Source organism: Typha latifolia, chromosome 13, assembly GCF_019914945.1.
Source record: "Typha latifolia isolate L0001 chromosome 13, TyphaL0001v2, whole genome shotgun sequence".
In the NCBI taxonomy this organism is placed as follows: domain Eukaryota; kingdom Viridiplantae; phylum Streptophyta; class Magnoliopsida; order Poales; family Typhaceae; genus Typha; species Typha latifolia.
Window position 1 is genome coordinate 3171410 of NC_133098.1, and position 20461 is coordinate 3191870.

The 20461-nt window shown below is 34.8% G+C and overlaps 2 protein-coding genes across 2 annotated transcripts; both read left to right on the plus strand.

The window, feature by feature from the left end:
* The first annotated feature begins 1764 nt into the window (after positions 1-1764).
* LOC140799795 (aldehyde dehydrogenase family 7 member A1) lies at positions 1765-14321 on the plus strand. The gene is made up of 15 exons (XM_073154261.1): positions 1765-2096; positions 2463-2549; positions 2987-3118; positions 3976-4048; positions 5263-5285; positions 5370-5433; positions 6037-6082; positions 6849-7029; positions 8791-8967; positions 9060-9224; positions 11315-11455; positions 11591-11688; positions 12899-13048; positions 13868-13935; positions 14095-14321. The coding sequence occupies exons 1-14, from the start codon at positions 1959-1961 to the stop codon at positions 13920-13922; spliced, it is 1530 nt and encodes a 509-aa protein (XP_073010362.1). The 5' UTR covers positions 1765-1958; the 3' UTR covers positions 13923-13935; positions 14095-14321.
* Positions 14322-17841: 3520 nt separating this feature from the next.
* Positions 17842-18240, plus strand: LOC140800153 (uncharacterized). Its single transcript, XM_073154816.1, has one exon. The coding sequence runs from the start codon at positions 17842-17844 to the stop codon at positions 18238-18240; it is 399 nt and encodes a 132-aa protein (XP_073010917.1).
* The last annotated feature ends 2221 nt before the right edge of the window (positions 18241-20461 follow it).

The following is a 20461-nucleotide window of genomic DNA, read 5'->3' on the forward strand; positions in this document are numbered from 1 at the left end:
TATAATTATTTGGGTTATAAATAATAATAATAATAATCTAGCTCAAGTAATGGTATTACTTTATCATCGATGTAAATTACAAAATTAGAATATATACTTAAATAAGTTTGAAGTACGAGGATAATTTAAGATCAAATCATACCAAATGAGAGTAAATTATATTTCTCAAATATTTCCTACTAATTATTAAGCTACCTTATGTGAGTCCGGAATAAATTGTGAGGCAGGATAAACAAAGGGTTAACTCGTATTGCCCATCAGCAAATTGGGTTCAAACCGGGCTCGGCCCGCCAGGTTGGTTGCCAATGCATGGCTCGAAGCAACTCTTTATTGCACTGCCTTACATGCAAAGAATAAATACACCAAATTATTTCTCAAATTTCATTATAGCTTATAGTAAAATGTCAAATAACGCCTTCTTTTTATATATATAGGACGTCAATGTTATTATTATTATTATTTTATTTGTGACAAAAAAATTAATATAAAAATAAGAAAATGTAGCTAAATCTATTAGCATTTCGTTTAAATTTTTTTAAAAAAAATCACTGATAAGACTAGCATCGTATTTCATTAACTTATATAAATGCAAACTTACTGACATTTCTATTAAAAAGTTACTTATAGCTATAGTAAAATAAATTATTTTAATGTTAAATTTGAGAGGTTATCCATTTAGTTAAAATAAAATTAAGACATGGCTAGTTTGATTAAAAAAACTCTTACCATTTCTTTGGTAGAGTCTATAAATATTGCACACGGGGTTACAATTAAAAGAACAATATGAAGGATGTGTTCTAAAACGACCGTACTACTCTATATGTAACCTTATCTTAAGATATATATATATATATATATATATATATATATATATTGGACAAGCTTATCTAAGAAAAGTTCGGTAAATGACGAAAGAGAAAGAAAAAAAGAAGATTTGGTGGAAATGAGTGAAAGCAATCACGGCATATCTCAATCGAACGCAAGTAGTAGTACGCATATCTTAATCCCTTTCAGAAAAGAGAATTTTCACACGCCTCTCAACTCTCAAGTCTCGAAAGCAGTCACGGCACGTTTCTGATCGAGATGAAACTGAGCCATACTTCGGCTTTTGCGGGGAAAATTTAAATATAATAAAATAAAATTAACTCAGTGAAATTTAATTAAATATCTTATTTAAATAAAAATAACTATCTTCTTTTAAGAAAAAAAAAATTTGACTGAACTACTACTACTCTCCTGATAATATGAAGCAAATAATTTTTTATTTTTATTATTTAATAGTTAGAAAGTCGTGTTTAATAAAATAATTTTATCTTTGAAAATAAGTTAAAATAAATAAGTGGAGCTGCTTTAGACGAGAAAAGAATTTAGAAGAGTGGAGATTTGATATTTGGGACTCAGGTTAGACATAAAAATTATTTATGTAATTATTTTTTTATAAAATATGAGAAAAATTATTATATAATACTAATTAGATTATTACATTCTTACCTCATGCACAAAATCCTCCTAGCAATAAAAAGGCCGTGCGTGGCTTAAAATGCATGTGAGAAAAATCTCCTTTGACTTTGGGAACATCTTACTCCTCTTATTATATCTTGGCCAATATTTAGTATTTAAAAATATTTTTAAACAATTTTAACGTCGAATTCATTACTGCAACTTTGTAATATTTCTTATAAATTTCTGGACAAATATTAACTGGAAAAATATATGCCATTATATCTTAATCCGGTTAATAAGTCTCACTCGCCATTTCCACGTGGTGCGAGCCTGCGACTACGAAGTACACTAAACCAAGCGCTTTCTTTCTCCTCTTGCTTCGTCTCGCCACGTACGGCTATAAAAAGCCCCCACATCGTCGCTCTCGATCACTCCCCTTCCAATCGCTCCTCTTCTCCCATCTCCTCGCCAAATCGATATATACCGGAAGTCAATCGAGCCCTCAGTTTCGATCCATGGGGAGCTTCGCGAGGAAGGAGTACCAATTCCTCTCCGAGCTCGGCCTCCGCCCTCGGAACCCTGGGTGCTTCGTCAATGGCTCGTGGAGGGGAAGCGGCCCCGTCGTCTCCTCCCAAAACCCTGCCAACAACCAGGCTTGCTCTCCTCGATCCCTTCCTCTACCTCTCTGATCTTCCGATCTTTGTGATATCTTATGAATTCTCGCATCGTGTTGTTTGCTCCGATCCTAGTGGTTGTTCTTAGAGCGCGCTTGATCTGAGATAGCGTTTTCGAAGTCATTGATTTTATTTTACTTTTCCCGTTTGTTTGAAACGATCTTGTGATATTTATCTCGTCTTGCTGTGATCGGTGATATCTGATGATTCTCGTCTTCAAATGCTTGTTCTGTTAGATTTTCTGGATCTGTTGGATGATTGGAGTTGTTCTTATCTTACTGATCGTTCTTAATGTGACCTTGATCTGGAATAGCATACTGAAGGTGAGACTGGGTTCTTGATTAGGTTATTGCGGAGGTGGCGGAAGCGTCAATTCAGGACTATGAGGAGGGGATGCAAGCTTGCGTCGAGGCGTCAAAGATTTGGATGCAGGTTAGGGTTTAATTTCTGCTTGTAGTGTTTTTTTCGAAATGATTTGCCACCAAACTGCTTACGTTGAAGAACCTATGAGACATATGTTTATTTGAGAATTTAAATGGCGAATTTTGCACTAGAGATTTTGAAACTAACACAACACAAACTGAATTGAGTTGCTTTGGACTTTTTTGGGCCATACATATATGTACACTAGTAATAAAATATGCATCGTTAAAATTGTTGAATTTGGGTAATGCCCTTTGATTGAGGGTTGAGACTAGCTCACTCTTATATTTATAGCTTTGTAGGTTCTTCTATTCTAACATTAGATCTTTATTAATTTTTAATTTCATCCTTTCCATTAGCATTGAACTGAATCATATATGTTAAAGAGAACTAATCACATAGTGCATGTTGTCTATGATTATGTACCTTTCACCTTTTGTCCACAGGTTCCAGCACCAAAGAGGGGAGAAATCGTCAGGCAGATAGGAGAAGCACTGAGAGCCAAACTCCAACATCTTGGTAGGCTCGTTTCACTTGAGATGGGAAAGATACTTCCTGAGGGGATTGGGGAGGTTCAAGTAAGAATCTTACGATTCATGATTTGTACATTATCAGCATTTGGCATAGTACATAGTACCCATCTCTTTAGGATTACTTTATGTGCCTTTTCTTACAGTATAAATTTTCTATCTAGTGGTCCAGTTGAATTAAGTTTGAAATACTGAGAGCTACTACTGTGACAATCTCTAAAAAAAATTGGCATCTTTATTTGTTAGAGAAGTCATCACAGTTTATTAGTGTAAATATCTCGACATGCATCTAAAGTTTTTCACCATCCAGCTGAATACATGATTATAGAATAATGTTCTAAGCAAATATAAAGAACATTAAGAATTAGAGATACAAGAAGAAAATTGATGTTAAGCTAAGAATTATGATTAATTACATGCTTTTAGTATTGTTCCTGCATCTGATAGTTTTCGTTGACAAGTGTGTTTGCAAATTTCTTATGGATTCGATGATGAGGTTGATGAAAATTTGGGCGAGCAGTTGTACCAGGTTACTTGGGCTAACAAAAAGAGTAAATAAATAGTAGGCTTGTGAAGTACAAGGCAGTGCCTGCTGAAGAGACAATACTGTGTGCACACATAGGTTTACCAATTTTAAACTTATAAAGTGGTTGCTGGTTGATAGCTATGTGGAAGCATGCTTTATCATGATGAGGCTGCATAGACTATAGAGAGCGTGTACTGTATAACATTGTTTTCTGATAACCTCATATACTGAATGCAGCAGTATTGATTAGAAAATATCATGTTGATTTATTGCTGAATGCAAAGAAAATTTGAGTAGCCAACACAACTGGGGCACAGTTCTCTGTTATTTACAAGGTTGACCTTTTTTTTTAAATATCTGTTAAACTTATCTTGTGTAGGAAATTATCGACATGTGCGACTATGCTGTTGGGTTAAGCCGACAGCTAAATGGATCAATCATACCATCTGAACGTGAGATTATACTCCTCATTTTCTCTTTCTTTTTCAACTTTTCTATAAAGAAAAAATTTCTCCTTGCGCAGAAGAATGTATCAGCAATGATCACATTTTGTTCCGGTATTGATGAAACTAGATCAAACATATTTATAATTTGGAAAGCTGCAACTATTATTGTCATCGGCTAGTCACCAATCTTAACTTTCTGATCTACATATCTATCATGAGATTTCCAAGTAGGGTGCTATTATTTTGCACAAATTTCCTCTTCTTGGGAGCACTAGTCCAAAGGATTCACCATCAATCATTGATGTTCGCTATTTGATCCCTAACAATCTTGTATAATCATTATACCTTCACCTCTTCATTCACAACCATGAACAAAAGACAATATAAAAATTTTATACTCATTCTGAAGGCTGAAACTATTTATTTTCCACTCCTAATGAGTCATTTTAAAGAATCATCGTGAAATAATGAATCTTAAATTTCTATGTGAATATTCAATATTAATGATAGCTATCCCTGAATTTTTTTTTATTATGTTTGCCATCATGTGATGATGTTATTCAGATGTGGGCATAAAAAAAACTTTTGAAGCAACTTGTTGCCATTTTTTGGTGTTAATATTCTGAATGATGCTATAATCCTTATTCCTTGGTATTATAGAAGCAAATTTTGAGCTACTGCAGGAACACGTCAAACCAATGATGGGTGTTAGAGCTTCATTAGTAAGGGATTGAAGGGAAAAACTGTACTAGTATATAAGGGATGAGAATATTCAACTGTGATGACAATGATGAATTGATGATAGTTATATATAATTTATGTATATACATATTTGGTTGAGATAAGTACTCATAATACTTTCTTTGATTAACATAAAATTTTTACTCCTACTTGTAGCTATATGGTTGTACTAGCAATAATTCAGCCAGAAAAGGTTCTCCCAAACTATTTATGAAGTGAAAGTTCATTCTTTGTTGTCCTTTACTGGTTGTGGGATTAACTGAAGAGAATGTGGCACTGTCTATTTGGCAAGTTGCACTGGAATTGAGTTTATCCATTATCCTCACCTATTCTATTTTTCAAGAATGACATTGAAGCTAACCTGAATGAAAAGCATAAATATGGTATTATGGTTAGCTGAATTTTTTTTTTTCAATACTTTTACATCCTCCTTGGACATCTCTTTTACATAGTTTTCATTTTCTCTGTCATGTCTGCAGGTCCAAATCATATGATGATGGAGGTGGGAAACAACTTATCCTATTCTGATTTACATTATTAAATTTTCTGATCATCAGATGGCATCGTCTGACTATATACATCTCAGGTGTGGAATCCTCTTGGAGTTGTTGGTGTCATTACAGCGTTCAATTTTCCGTGTGCTGTACTTGGTAAGCCTGTTCACCTTGATTATGTATCATGTCCCCAATTAAAAACATTGTATTTATCATGTTTCCATTAGTAGAGGTTGCTTTGTCTAACTTTACTGTATAATATCGAGGCATTGAACTGATTAAAAAAAAATTCATGAATAAACCTCCACAAGATTGCATCTACCCAGTTGTGGTAGATTTCATTTTTTAATACTAAAATTCTAGTTTTTCAATACGACCGGTGCACCCTGGATTCTTGGCATAGCATGAAGAGTTGATCATTTCAACAATATTTAGAACTGATCTAGCTTTCTGATTAGTTTCTGATATGCTCATCCTTTCCTGTTTACCAGTTAGGAAATTACAGATCTTCCTTTTTCTAAACCCTTTATATAAACGTAAAAATTTGGTGACAGGAAAATTTTAATGTGTTTCATTCCTTATTGACTTAATCTATATCAAAAGTAGATCAATCAAGTTTTTGCCATTACTAATGGATCAAATTTTTGTGACTTAAGCGATCCTCATTGTAGGTGATATATTGAAATCAGAACTTTCAGCATGTAGGTGCTTTTGTAAATTTTAATCACTCTTAATCTCTTCTCTCTTTTTGTTGAGTAGGATGGAATGCCTGCATTGCATTGGCCTGTGGTAATTGTGTTGTTTGGTAAGTATTTGGAGCTTTAATCATATGTTCTTGAAATTATATTGCTTTCTACCTGGTTCTTTGGGCATAAATGAAGAGTTCCTTTCTACCTGGTTCTTTGGGCATAAATGAAGAGTTCCTTTCTACCTAGTTCTTTGGCTATAAGTGAAGAGTAATTTCTTCTGAATTTGAACACATACTATCTCTAGAGGATAACTGTATTTACACTAGTTCGTTTTCCCCCTTTTCCCCCTTCTCCCCCTTATTGTTGCTCTGTTCAATCATTAGATGGGTCAGACATCAAACTTACTCTACCGTTTCATTTCATTATTCAGTAATAACTATTCGTTCTGACATGAATGTTCAAAATAAGTGAGTCTCTAACTAGTTGTTTAATGAATAATTTATTTTCTGGCTGTCAGAACTTATTTATCCTAATCTAGCCTCAATGGACACATTGTAACTAAAGTTAACCTTAAGTGATATTTAAGTCTTACTTCACTGGCAGAAACTTTATTTTTGTCTAGCTTCTAACTAAAATCATCCAAGGAAAAATTGAAATGGACAATATACTCTTTTAACCAGGATCAATATCAGAGTGTTTATTAACTAATGTAGAGTTGAATGTTCTAAGATGTAGTATACCAGGCTATTTGAATAAGACAGTAATAAAACTGATGAACTTAATTTGTTTCACCAAATTTTGGGGGCACTGCTGTTTCTTAAGGTTTTCTAGAATAGCGTGTCCTGCATCTATCAGCTAAGGTTGCCTCCAAAACTCATCCAGGAAAGGTGCACCTACAACTCCATTAATCACAATTGCGATGACTGAGCTAATTGCTGGAGTTTTGGAAAAGAACAATCTACCGGGAGCAATTTTCACAGCATTTTGTGGGGGTGCTGAGGTTGGTCAAGCAATGGCTTGTGACACACGGATTCCATTAGTCTCATTCACTGGAAGTACCAAGGTAATGCAATGTCTAGCAATTCTCAATTTTCTTTTCTGCAGAAGGATACTTATAATACTTTCTTTTAAATACCATACTCTAATCAAGTACCTTTATGTACTTTAATGCTTTAATGTTCTTGTGAAGCTTCTTTAAGTACATGCATTTTTGTTAGACTAAAATTTCATCATTAACAGATGAATGATGGAGGGCAAAAATGAAAATGTAGTAGATTTTATATAGTTTTAGACTTAAGGTTATTAGTGTTATTTTATTAATTATCCAAAATACTGTAGCGAAAAGTATCGTAGCAAAAAATACGTCGCACATAGTATTGTGGTACTATAGCGTCATTACTGTAGTAGTGAATAGTGCTGCCGAATATCTTATTATTATTGTTGAATGAATCAAAATACTAAAACAAAGTAGGGATCCTATGATATGAATCATATGATGATGGACCTTCTAATAGAGATGAATAAAAAGATGAGAAAAGGTAGAAGATGGAGAGAACAAGAGAGAGTAATATTTTAAAGAGAAAGATAACATATATATATATATATATATAGAGAGAGAGAGAGAGAGAGAGAGAGAGAGAGAGAGAGAGAGAGAGAGGGCGGGTATAAACTATTATAGTGTTCAGTTTTATACTAATATAGTGTAATTATTACACTTGATGTGATGAAAAGTTGAAATGATAATTTGGCAAATGACTAAAGTACTCTATACAATTTTGATAGATGGGAAGGAGAGAAGAGGAAAAGGACAGAGAGAGTGAAAGTAATGGAATAATAATTGATTGAAGTGATGTATTCGCAATGGTGAAATAGTAATGAGTAAATATAAAAATATTAAATGGAAAATGAGAGAAGAGAAAAGTAAGTATTACGATACTAGTATAGACCTAACTCATAAGTTGTTTACTACTTTACTTGTTATACTAATATAAGGGGGCTTATACAGTTATACCAGAATAAACTTATTCTTATTTCATAAGAGAACGGAGGCTTAAAATTTATAATTCACAGTCTTGTATCATGAAATTTTTGTCTATTATGATTAGCATGATGTCTTGTTTATGATAAGACTATAAGATGGACCTTTTCTACATGGAATGTCTAAATAATCTGATATTCATGAAGTAGCACAAACCTTCCAAAGGGGAATTAGCCAATCCATGGGTGTACCATGAAGTTATTTTCAAATGCCACCTTTATTAGTAACCTTGATGTTGAAAGATCATTTCATGTCTGGTTCGAAGTTTTAATTTCAGTTTTGGTTGGTTTCGGTTTTGACCGCTAGAAAAAATGAGGCCGAAATAGAATGATTTTAGCCTATTAAGGTCCAAAATAAGTGTCACAACTAGAAATCTTGATAGTTTCAGCCCTAACCAATGAGTTTTTGCATTAGTTTTCATCAAGTTTTGGTTGTTACTGTTTCATCTCGGTTGAAACTTCAGACCATTTTTCATCTTCTTGCCTCAACTATTGAATAGGTATATAAGTATTATATAATAAATGTTCCCTACTAGTGATCTGATTCATTCTCGAAGCATACTAGATTAGTAGTCCCTGTATTTGACACAGGTATCAATGTAATACTTGGGTATGCATCTGCTATTAATCTGGGGGATTCAGATTAATGCAATGTGCCTAGATGAAGATGATCCATTTGAGTTCTTCCTTCTGATTCAACAAATATTCTTCTTTCCTTATGCATTATGTACCCGTCGTTATTGTGGAATCATTCCTTTTCGTAATATGTGATTCTTCTTATAAACAGGTTGGTCTCGCAGTTCAACAGAGAGTTACTGACAGATTTGGTAAATGTCTGCTTGAACTCAGCGGGAATAATGCAATAATTGTCATGGATGATGCTGACATCCAGCTTGCTGTCCGCTCTGTTCTGTTTGCTGCTGTCGGTACAGCTGGACAACGCTGCACCACATGCCGTAGACTGGTCAGACAATATTATGATTTTGTATTTTTTTCATTCAGAATCTGTATTTGTAAACTGTGACTAGATTGAGTCTTTTTTTAATCTGGATACAGCTTCTTCACGAAACTATATATCAAACTGTACTGGATCAACTAGTCGAAGTCTATAAGCAAGTTAAAATTGGGGATCCATTAGAAAAGGGCACCTTATTGGGCCCATTGCACACTCCATCTTCAAAGGAGAGCTTTGAGAAAGGCATCAAAATCATTAGATCGCAGGTTAGTCATCTCTCTTTCTACACTGATGGTTCTATCATTCTCTATCTCTAACTGTTATGTTCCTCCCTTCCTCTACCCAAATGTTGCATATGTGATATAGTTTCTAACATAATAACATTTCGCCACTCTTTATGTATTCTCTATAAAAGCTTACCACTATCAGTTTTTAGATGATACGGTGGCTCAAAATCACATCTGGCATCATTTTTGAGCCATCTGGCAGAGTATTGTGGAGCCATATGTGGCTGAATTTCACATCTGGTACCAGAACTTCCTTAAGTATTGTCATTTTTTGCTTCACCAAAGATTATTGGGTAGGTTAAATTTTAAGAGTATTACTCATAGTTCCCAGTTTCGGCCGATCCCCCGCCGAAACCAGCTAGTTGGCTGGTTTTGGCCCTACTGCAGCAGTTGCTGTTACTGCCTGCTGCAATTGCTGCTAACAGCAGCCAAGGGAAAGAGGAAGAGAGAGTCAGGGAGAGAGAGAGAGAGAGAGAGAGAGAGCGAGGGGGGGGGGGGGGAAGATAAAAAGAAAAAGAGAGAGGGAGATAGTGGGATAGCTCAGATTATCAGTTAAAGGGATATGAAAGAAGAGAGAGAGGAAGAGAGATTTTTACTTTTTAGGCTTTATATGTGAGTAATTATTATTTCTTATTTTCTTATAATTTTTTCTAAATGTTTAAAAATTTTTTAACATTTTTAAATAATATTTAGAATTTTATTTAATTAAAATAGTCCGATTCGATACAGGCGGCCGATACGTATCATTTTTCCGGACAACCGATCCCGATACTGAATTTTGGAACCTTGGTATTACTTATTAGCTGAATTTCACATATGGTACCAGAACTTCCTTAAGTATTGTCATTTTTGCTTCACCAAATACTATTGGGTAGGTTAAATTTTAAGAGTATTACATATTGGTTGTCACATACTCTCACACATGTTCCAGGTGTTTGAAATCATCATTTTAGCTTGAACGGCTGTTCCTTTAAGATAACAAGTTAAATATAGGGTTAGAAACATAGTAAGATAAGGCAAAGTTCTTAATGACAAAAATTAAAGAGCCTGTGGTTCTCATAAATCTAACCAGCCAAATAAATATAGCTCATTATGAATGCCCATATTCATGTAAATAACACACACACACACAATTTCCTAGTACCACATTTTATGATCAAGGGTGCAAATTCATCCAAGTTTGTCTCTACCGGATTCATATAGCGTGCACGTTTTATGATCAAGGGTGCACATTTTATGATCAAGGGTGCACATTTTATGTCCTATAGTGTACTCATGGATTCATGTTACATAGTATGTATCTAGATCATCTTTTCGAAGTTCCTGACACATCAGAAATACAGAGTTATGTAGTGCTTCTGTGAATTATGAATCTGAGCTTCACTTTCTGTATTACAAAATAGACTCATTCAATTGATGGAAGATGATAGTATGTTGCTTTCCTAACTTTCTATTTTTGGTGGTTGGAATACTTCTCCAGTAGTCATGACTAATGCAGTATATAAATGACGTCACAACCAAAGAAGGGTCCACAATTCAAACTATTAGCTTTATAAAACAAAGACAAAAAGGACATTAGCAGTAGCGAAATAGACCTTCTCTTATAGATATAATGATCTAACTTGTCAGGTCTGTGCTGCCTTTTAGGGTTGATTTGATCTATAATATCTTCGTGAGAATCAGGACACACTTAGTTCATGCCATTTACTTCTTCCATTTCTTAGCACCTAGGTCTGATGTACAGCTTGCTTTCCATATTTCTCTTTTAAAATTGTAGAGAACTATGCACCGCCTACTTTTCACTCACTTTCATCTGAGCATGAAATGGAATATCTTGTAATACTTTACTTGACTACTAAACCATGATGTTGGACTTTCAAACATACAAATAAGGTTGCTCCTCTGTTAATCTGAAACTATGTACGGTGAACTTCTGAAGGTGTGAACTTTCTTATCTTTCTATTTTCTATCAATCCAATAAACATCAGTGTTCAATGTCAAACAATTTCAGTATTCAGTTATATTGTTTTCCTTTCATATTCTGTCTTTTCACCCTCAGACCTGTGCAGGGAGGAAAGATTCTTACCGGAGGATCTGTCATAGAATCTGAGGGAAATTATGTGCAACCGACTATTGTTGAGATCTCTTCAAATGCACCAGTTGTTAAAGAAGAGTTGTTTGGTCCTGTCCTCTACGTGATGAAATTTCAGGTAACTAATTTTGTATTCTAACTCTCATTGCTGTCCTTTCCTTATATTTCTTCAACCTCTTACCACCATCAATGAGCTATTCACATGAAGATAGTTCTGGAGAATAAATCTGAGTTCCCTTTGCTCACTTTCCAGACTCTAAAAGAAGCAATTGAGATAAACAACTCTGTGCCTCAAGGGTTAAGCAGTTCTATATTCACTCGCAGACCAGAAGTAATTTTCAAGTGGATTGGGTAAGTTTTAGTATCAATTGCTGGGCTACTTTTTTGAGGCTGTATTTTTCTAGCTTTAGGATGATGGTCATACGTAGTAACTGCAATCCAACAATATGCATCCCTTTATAAAGTTTTGCTTCTAGTCATTTGTTATGACAATGGACATTCTTCAGATCTGGGGCTGAACTTAGAAATTTATAATAATTTATGTGCCTATACACTAGTGACTGTTTCAGTTTGCTAGTTCGTTCTTAGACGAATTCATGGTTAGTACTAGTACTACTGTGGCATATAAGAAAAGGCAAGAATATTATGAGAAAATGGTGTCATCTAATTGTACTTGCAAATCAAATAGATGAAATCTGGTTATTATTAGTTTATCTACAATAATATGCTTAACAACACTATCTACAACTTTTTTTCAGTCATTCTTCACCAGGCTGATATTTGTCAAGAATTTTAAATAGTCTGTCTTCAAATATGTCTATTTTTCTAGCCCCTCTACCCTTTTTCTCCATTTCTTCTATACTTGTTTCACATTGGCTAGATATCTCCACCTCACCTTTTCCTGAATGACTAATCTCTTCAGTCAATTTAAAGTCTATATTTTATCAGGCCCATGCTCCAAAATGAAACCTGTCTTTTGAGTGATCATTTGACATTCCCTCCCAAGACCCTACTTGTGCCAGAGCCTTGTGCATTGGATAATCATATTCGTAGTGATTCATAATTGAATTTATTTTGGTGTTTAAATTTCAGAACTTCAGTTTCCATGTGTCAGATGCTTTTAACATTAGAAGTGTCTTACCTGACATTCACAGTGGTGTTTTAGTTGGCCGTCAGAACTGTTAGCATGACACCAAGTCTGTCGTTTATATCACTACTGCTCACGTGGTATATTGTTACTTAATGTGCCGGTCTTGCTGACCAGCAGTAAAATCCTTCTTATCTGGTCATATTGTTGATATCCATTTGAAATGTCTTGGCTCATGCGTTCTAGTTACATGAAAGTCCATCACATAGATAGGGAAGGAATATATCTGGTGTTTCAACTCTTCTCACATTGGGGGATAAATGTAGAGTTTTCCTTTACTCTGAATGTCTAAAAAGTAATAACTGTTGCAGAAATTATGCCTTATCGTACATTTCCTTATTTGATTGGGTCTGTGTGGCACTAAGAACTTTGAGATAAATTTTGGACCGCGTCTTTAATTTGAAAATTATACAGGCCACATGGCAGTGACTGTGGCATAGTCAATGTAAATATACCTACCAATGGTGCTGAAATTGGTGGAGCTTTTGGTGGTGAGAAGGCTACTGGAGGTGGTAGGGAAGCTGGGAGTGACTCCTGGAAGCAGTACATGAGGCGTGCCACATGGTAAGAAAATTTATTAGAAAAAGAAATTGAGTTCCAGATCTTCATTTTGGTCTTACATAATATGAGTTTATCTTTTTATTTCAAATTGGATCGATGAACATTCTGCCATCTTGCATTTCACTTAGAATTTTGCTGTATAATTTAGAATTCGGACTGTTAAAGTGTAACCAATGGAGTTTTATGCTGTGGATAAAAGATATTTTATTTGGTCAATTAGCTTCATTTTGAGAATTAGTATACTATAGATCATTTCACCTAGTTGCTTTCTTATATTCTCTTCATTGGCCCGGATATGGTTGTTTCTATCTTCACAAAAATGATGCATAGGTGTGTAATATTTGAAGGGCTTTGAGTCCCTATGCATCTGCAAGGTAGCTTCACCCTTTCTTGGGTCAACCGAGATCCTGCAAAGTTAGTAGAAGTAAGGAAGTTTGAATATTAATCTCCTAGTAGTAATGAAAACCTGCACTATAAAATGGGTAAAAGAAGGCCCCTGAGACAATTTGACATGTAAGCTTGATTGGTCATTCCTTTTAGATACTAGATATTATTTCTTTCAAAAGTCAAACTGTCTTTGGGAATTGTATACCATAGTTCTTGTAGGTTTTCATAATAGAAGTGACTCATTGTGTTACTGGTGAGCAATATAGTAGGAACATCATCTATTACCAGAATGGTATTGTTCTATTTCTATTACCTGTAGACAGCCCTGCAATCTTGAAACTTCCAAGAAACAAGAAACAAAAAGAGGAAGAACAAAAATTATCTTATTTTGCTTGACTTGCATATTGATCGGCTAAACATTGTGCTATTTTGCAGTACAATCAACTATGGAAGTGAATTACCTCTGGCACAGGGAATAAATTTTTGTTAATAAAACGTGACTGGTAAGCATATCTCCTTTTTTATTTCCATATCTCCCTTTTCTATGTTTGTAGAAGATGCATTGAAGTAAATTTATTTATCTAGTTCATCTCCTCAAAACATTTGGCTAATAAACTAGAGTCAGATCCAAATATGAACAAGTATCTCCTATTTCTTTTCAGGCCAATAATCCTTATTTCCAAGTGGAACGTCCATGTCCGACTTTGAACAGGTACAACAACTCATTAGTTCTCTCCTTGTAGTAGGCTTAGCTCCATTTGAATGGTACCATTGTATTGGTACTACAACTGTTTGATAGGATAAGGGCCATTGCTCGTTGAGCATGTGCATATATTCTCAAGTTGTTTGCCTTTCTATTATTAATATTTCGCACTATTCTGATTGCCAACTGCCTAAGTGACACCCATCCTTTCTCGTCTGAGTCACTGTTGCCGTGGGATGACTCGGTCCACTGGGTCATCTGAGTTATGTAACACGTTTTTGCGTGCAACTTGGCCATATGATTAGAAAATGGAAAGGGAAAGGAAAAGAATAACGTGCCATTGGATGCCGTTGAGTGCCTTGTCCTTATAAGGTTTTCGTGACCAGTAGTTGTTTCTTATGGAGTTGTATCACAAGTGTGAGACATCATCCTCCAAAACCTACCATATTTAAATTTGGTCCGGGTATTCGTTGGCCAGCTAGGCTAACAGAAATGGAGGCAATCCATTCAATTATTGCCCTTATGATTCATGTGATCCATAGGCCAACTAGTTGGAAGTTTCTTGCATCCTTGAGAAGTCTGTTAACTTAATTGCGATTTTCTCTTGTTTAATTATGTGTTCAACCTAATATTAATGGTACAATTAGGACAAAACAAAACACGCATTTTAACAAACAACGTTGACGTGACAGAATGGATTAGAAACATCTCCATGCAAGTTTTGAAATTCGTTTTCATGATCTTTCACATCAAGTCTGGGCTTCGAAAGGATTAGCGTCTCAATTCTTATCAATTAGTTATAAAACCCGGTCGTTCTTTATGAGGCCTAGTCAAGTCTTTCACTGCCACTTCCAAATTAATCCGCCTCTTATTGGTCGATGGCTTGATTTCTTTATGATCCAATCCCATCCAGTGGCAACGTACATCTGTTAGAACTTCGTTTATCTGTTGGGCAAATGGATTGTGACGAGGGTCTGAAGGGTGTGCATGGCCCACAAAAATGTCATTTCTTGCATATAATTTGATCTTATTAGCACTTCTATCCAAAAAATCAAAGTGGCCAATAAGTCGTTAGGCTCTTAACAATCCACATTAGCTACGCAAGTTGATATGAGCTTTCGATTGAGGATAAAGGACAATCCCACTACGATGTAGCATATCAAGAACAATACACGCGTCCCATATTCTTATTAGAATTTCCCTGGAACTAAACATGCATGGCAGCCCCACTTATAAAGAAATGTGTTTTGTTTATATCTTGTGGCTATTAACTATTAAGTCAGTTCTTTAAAAGATATTGAGGAATTTAGATGAAAGAAAAAACATCATATCTATCAAGCTTACTGTTGGATATTTCCTGCCAGAAAGCTTGCTGAACTTTATGCATTTGCTTTTATTATTATTCACACGCTACTGATATTTATTATTTGATCCCTGCAATTTACTTAAAATGCCTCGAATCATGCAGAGGTATTAGAAACCAAATGTTTTTTGGGATAAGATAAAAATGAATTAAAAAAATAGGTTTTAGAAACCAAATGAGAGGTATTTTAAGTTTTTTATTTTAATTTCCAAAACTAAAGAACTATTATTTATTTTGTTAACTACTGTTAGGGTAAAATAAACACAAATGACTTATGAGGCATTAAAAATAAAATATAGGAGTCAAATGACAAATATTCTGATATCCATATGGTAGGATAATGATAGTAAAAATAAAATATAGGATGTTTTTCTATACATTTTCGTAAAGTTTTTAATACGCCTGTAGCTGTCCAATGGTTCCAACTTCCAATAAAACTCAAGAAATTAAACAGCAAGCAACTGCAAAGGAGATAGGAAACCTGAGGCTCTCTATGAGACAGCAAAGGATTACCAATACCTAACAAATAATCACGTTGGGATATAACATTTGCAAACAAAAATATCCTTAGTCACATAGAGGTCCCTAATGTCAGTATCATATTTTGTGATATGGACCATGATTTCCAACTGCAGAGTCTGCAAATCGAGTGTGAATTATATATCAAATTATCTGGCACGATGTCGAGCTGTTCCTGTCAGCATAGTAATTGGTCGGTGTTATTGAATGTTAGAATATAAGTTATCGTTCTCTAATAGCTTAAATTTTTAGAGCCATCGGTAAGTTAATATAATATCAAAACAGAGATTCTAAATATGAATCATACTACACCTATCTAACATGCACAGTGCAATAACGCATGTGCAATTAATAGACACGATAGAATTATAGAAGTGTTTTATCTTGATTTGGTATAAAGTCGACATCCATGCTTTAAATGACATAAGCCAACATAATGTTTATCTCTTTTATGTAATGATATGTTTTGATTGCTAGAAAGTATGCTTCAATAAGAATACCCGAATTCAGGAAGTAACTCTATTCTTTTGATGGTTAAACAATTCACTTATTTTATTATTTAACTTTTGTAGCTAAAGATTAGAAGAAAAAAAAAGTTTAGAAAATGAGTATTTTTTTCTTCTACTTTTTAGCAATTAAACACTAAAAAATCCGACGACCAACTATTTAAATGTTTAATATTACAGGAGTTAACTCAAAAGTCATATAAAACAGTATGTCCATATCAATTTTCTGCAATTTAGAGAGAGAGAGAGATGCTTGGCAGCTCCTAGTTTGGCTTCCAAATTATCAATCAGTTGAATTAGGAAATCTTTTGGTGGATTAGGAACTGTGAGGGTTCATATTCTCAAACATCAATTCACCAAATTGAACCCAAAACATACCAACAAAGTCCAACCCCATGGATTAGTGGCTGACAGCTGGCAGCCTAGCCAGCTGACGTGGACTTCGGGTCCTACCTGCGGGGCCTACAGATTAACATCAAATGTGGGCCCCGCCATTCCACTATTCTACACCCGAAGTTATCAATCTCCTCCTCCTCCTCGCTTTCTTTCTCCACCAATAAAAACCACGTACAAATTATAGGGAGCACCAGCGGGAGATAAACAAGTAAAAGAATCTTTTACGTGTATATCCTTACAATTTAGTCATTTAATGAAAAAATAAATTTAACTAGAAAAAATTTATGAGCACTAGAAAAATGATATTCTTATCCTTTCATATTAAGGTTTTTTAAATTATAATTTGTAAGAGATAATTACACTTAGACCACTTCAACTATTATTATTTTGCATCACAAAAACATTTTACCCCACCTCACATTAATCATTATAGACAGCAAAGCTAGGCGAAGTAGAATACTAAAAATCTCATCTCAGAAAAAGGTAAAAGATATTTTGGTAAACTAAAATTTATCTCTGTTCTTTATTCTAAAGAATATAATTATAAAAATATGTCATATAGTGTGATTTGCACGTGGTTATATATGGATGAAAAATATAATAAAAATAATAAAATGGAAAGAGTATTTGAGATATACATGCAAAACCAAAACTCTAAAAAATAAAGAAAGTAGAGAGAGCGATACGAGTAGTACTCACGAGATCGAGTCCGAGTGCGATGATACTCGCTGCCGGGGACGCGGATATCGAGAATCCACGCACGGCCGCGATCGACGGAGACGAGCACGAGGAGGCCTCCTACGCCGTATGGGAGAAGGAGAGGTAGAGTAGCGGTACCGTAGCTCCAATCGGCCACTACCTGCTGCTTCGGATCCCGATCCGATAAGCTTCCGAATAGGGTTTTCCTGCGCCTTGGGTGGCGATGTCGGCGAAGGTGCGGAGCTCCGAGGAGACTCCGGCGCCGGATTTGAGCGAGCTTGAGGTGGCAAAGTGCGAGTGCTGCGGCCTGATGGAGGAGTGCACGGCGGCGTACGCCGATGAGATTCGTGCGGAGTATCACGGCCATTGGATCTGCGGCCTCTGCGCCGAGGCCATCAAGGACGAGATCCGCCGCTCCGGGCGGGCGATCTCGACGGAAGATGCCATGGATCGCCACCGGCGCTTCTTCAAGAGCTTCAGATCGGTTTCGCCTCCGGCGAAGTCGGCGGAGCACCTCATCGCCGCCGTAAGCCGGCTCCTTCGTCGGAGCCTTAGCTCGCCGGCGATCCCTCTCCGGAATGTGTCGGCGGACCACGACTGCTTCGCCGCTCTCGATCGATGAGCTGTTGATGCATGGAATTCTACTTGTCTCGTCCTCAAATCAAATTGGTTACGGGAATGGAACAGTATATAGATGAAATAATACTTAAGAAAATTGAGGACTTGTATGAAAAAATTATATATAAAAAAGGAGTTCTCGTAATATATATTAAAATCTTTTTTATCTTTCGTCTCTTTATTTTCTCGTCTTTAGTTTTGTTTTGCTTCACTTGTATACATGCAAATACTTGATGAAAAATTCCCCTTTTTTGCAAGCTTAGTGATATATATTTTCAATAAATAATCTCCCTGATTTTAATTTAGAGTTGCAATTGATGAACAGCTATTTGTGGGTAAAATAGAGAAATTATATTTCAGATGCATGAAGGACGTACGACTTTGCTTGTGTTTATTTTTATATATTACGAGTAGTATATAATAAGAAACTAAGGTTATATAAACAATTATGAAGGGCTAACAGTTTGTGCTGAGGATGATTCCAAATGAAATAAAAATAAAATACGAATCTAAAAAATTTAATATTTTATGTAACATTAGTCTAACTTCTGGAATCTTTTCACATAAAGCCTCTCCTTGCAATGATACGTACTGTTAGTCTAACCTTGCATTAGTCCCTTACAAAGGAATGTTACTACTTACTACATCTCTCTCAATGAGAAAAAAAATAATAAAACTTTTTAGTGTCCTAAATAGTAACTAATTGATGAGGTTTCCTAATCTAACTTTCTTTTACTTTTATTTATCAATCTGATGACATAGAGCGTGGGCCGAGCCTCGAAAGTTTTATATTTTAAATAATAAGTATGTCGAGATTGAATTCAGAACTTCTTGCTCTAATACAACTCGTTAATTACTCTAAAAGTTTAAATTATAAAATAATAGTGACATTTTGAGGCAACTATCGTGGCTTACGTATTTTAAATTATAAATTATAATAATTATAATTTAGTTTAGATCATAGACTGGTTAAATATAAATTAAAATCGAACTAATGGTTGAGCAATTAAACTGTAGGAATAGGACGACTAGTGCTTCACATATCCTGGAGTATTCAACAATTACACTGCACAACTAAGTCTGCTGATGATTTAAATTTGTAGTGGAGGTACAGAAAATGAACTTTTATGTTTTGTTTCTTTCATAAGCAATTATTAGTTGTAAGTTTGTAATGTGTGATGAAGTTGGGAGAGGTACACAATTAGGCCATCATTGGTGATTGCTCTATGCCTATTGCTATCCTTTTAGTACAAGATAATAATGTTTAGAATGACCAAAGATATTGTTATATATCATCATCAATATTGAAGCTTCTTCACTTTCATGAGATTGCCACATATATATGAGCAGGAGTAAGCAATGCAATTTTGCTGTTAAAGTGTAGCATCACAGCCAAAGTCTTGTAATCCAAGGAATAGTTATAATCATCTTATTACGTGAACAAACTATGAGATAGACAATTCTAATTAAGAGAGAGAGAGAGATCTGGGAAAAATTTTAAATAGCACATTATAATTTTGTTATTTGGTGATTAACACCTTTTCTTTGAGCTATTTGTAATCCAATTCTTTCATTAGGTTGACTAATTATTCTTTACCATAGTATATGATTTATTTATTTCGACAAGTGGAGTTACAAAAATAGGTGTAAGAGACTTTCTATCCTAATTGATCCGTACTAACTAAACTAAGTATTAGAATACCTTTGATAAAAATATTCTCAAAGATGATTAAATTTTATAATTATATTTATTTAAGAATCTCTTTAGAAATAAAGAGACATATAATAGATAATAAATCATTCAACGCTTCTGCCTCACATTATGTGGAGCTCGAGGAAGTTTGAACTCATAATATCTAAGTAGAGTCAAATATCATATGTTTTGCCTTTCTTATTACTTACATTATTTCCTATGGATATTTATTATCTCAAAAATACCTTACTGCTAATTTTTTTAGTGACCATTTACTATATAAATGGTTAAGTTAAATATAGATGTAAATTCACCTTAATACTCTTGAATAATTTAAAAAAATATTAAATTGAAGATCTAACCAGCTTTTAGAATAAAATGAGGAGTATTTAGGTAACTTATAACTATTTACATAGTAGGATATAAATAGGGGTGTAAACGAGCCAAGCCTGAGCGAGCCGACTCTGGCATAATTTCGAGCCTCATAATGTTGCTTAGGCTCGGCTCAGCTCAACTCGAGCCGAGCTTGAGT

Excerpts from the sequence above, each read along its gene's own strand:
- LOC140799795 (XM_073154261.1), top strand. The coding sequence starts at position 1,959 with ATGGGGAGCTTCGCGAGGAAGGAGTACCAATTCCTCTCCGAGCTCGGC. Across the intron at positions 7,030-8,790 it reads CATTCACTGGAAGTACCAAG|GTTGGTCTCGCAGTTCAACA; the intron begins GTAATGCAATGT and ends TCTTATAAACAG. Across the intron at positions 8,968-9,059 it reads GCACCACATGCCGTAGACTG|CTTCTTCACGAAACTATATA; the intron begins GTCAGACAATAT and ends ATCTGGATACAG.
- LOC140800153 (XM_073154816.1), top strand. The coding sequence starts at position 17,842 with ATGTCGGCGAAGGTGCGGAGCTCCGAGGAGACTCCGGCGCCGGATTTG.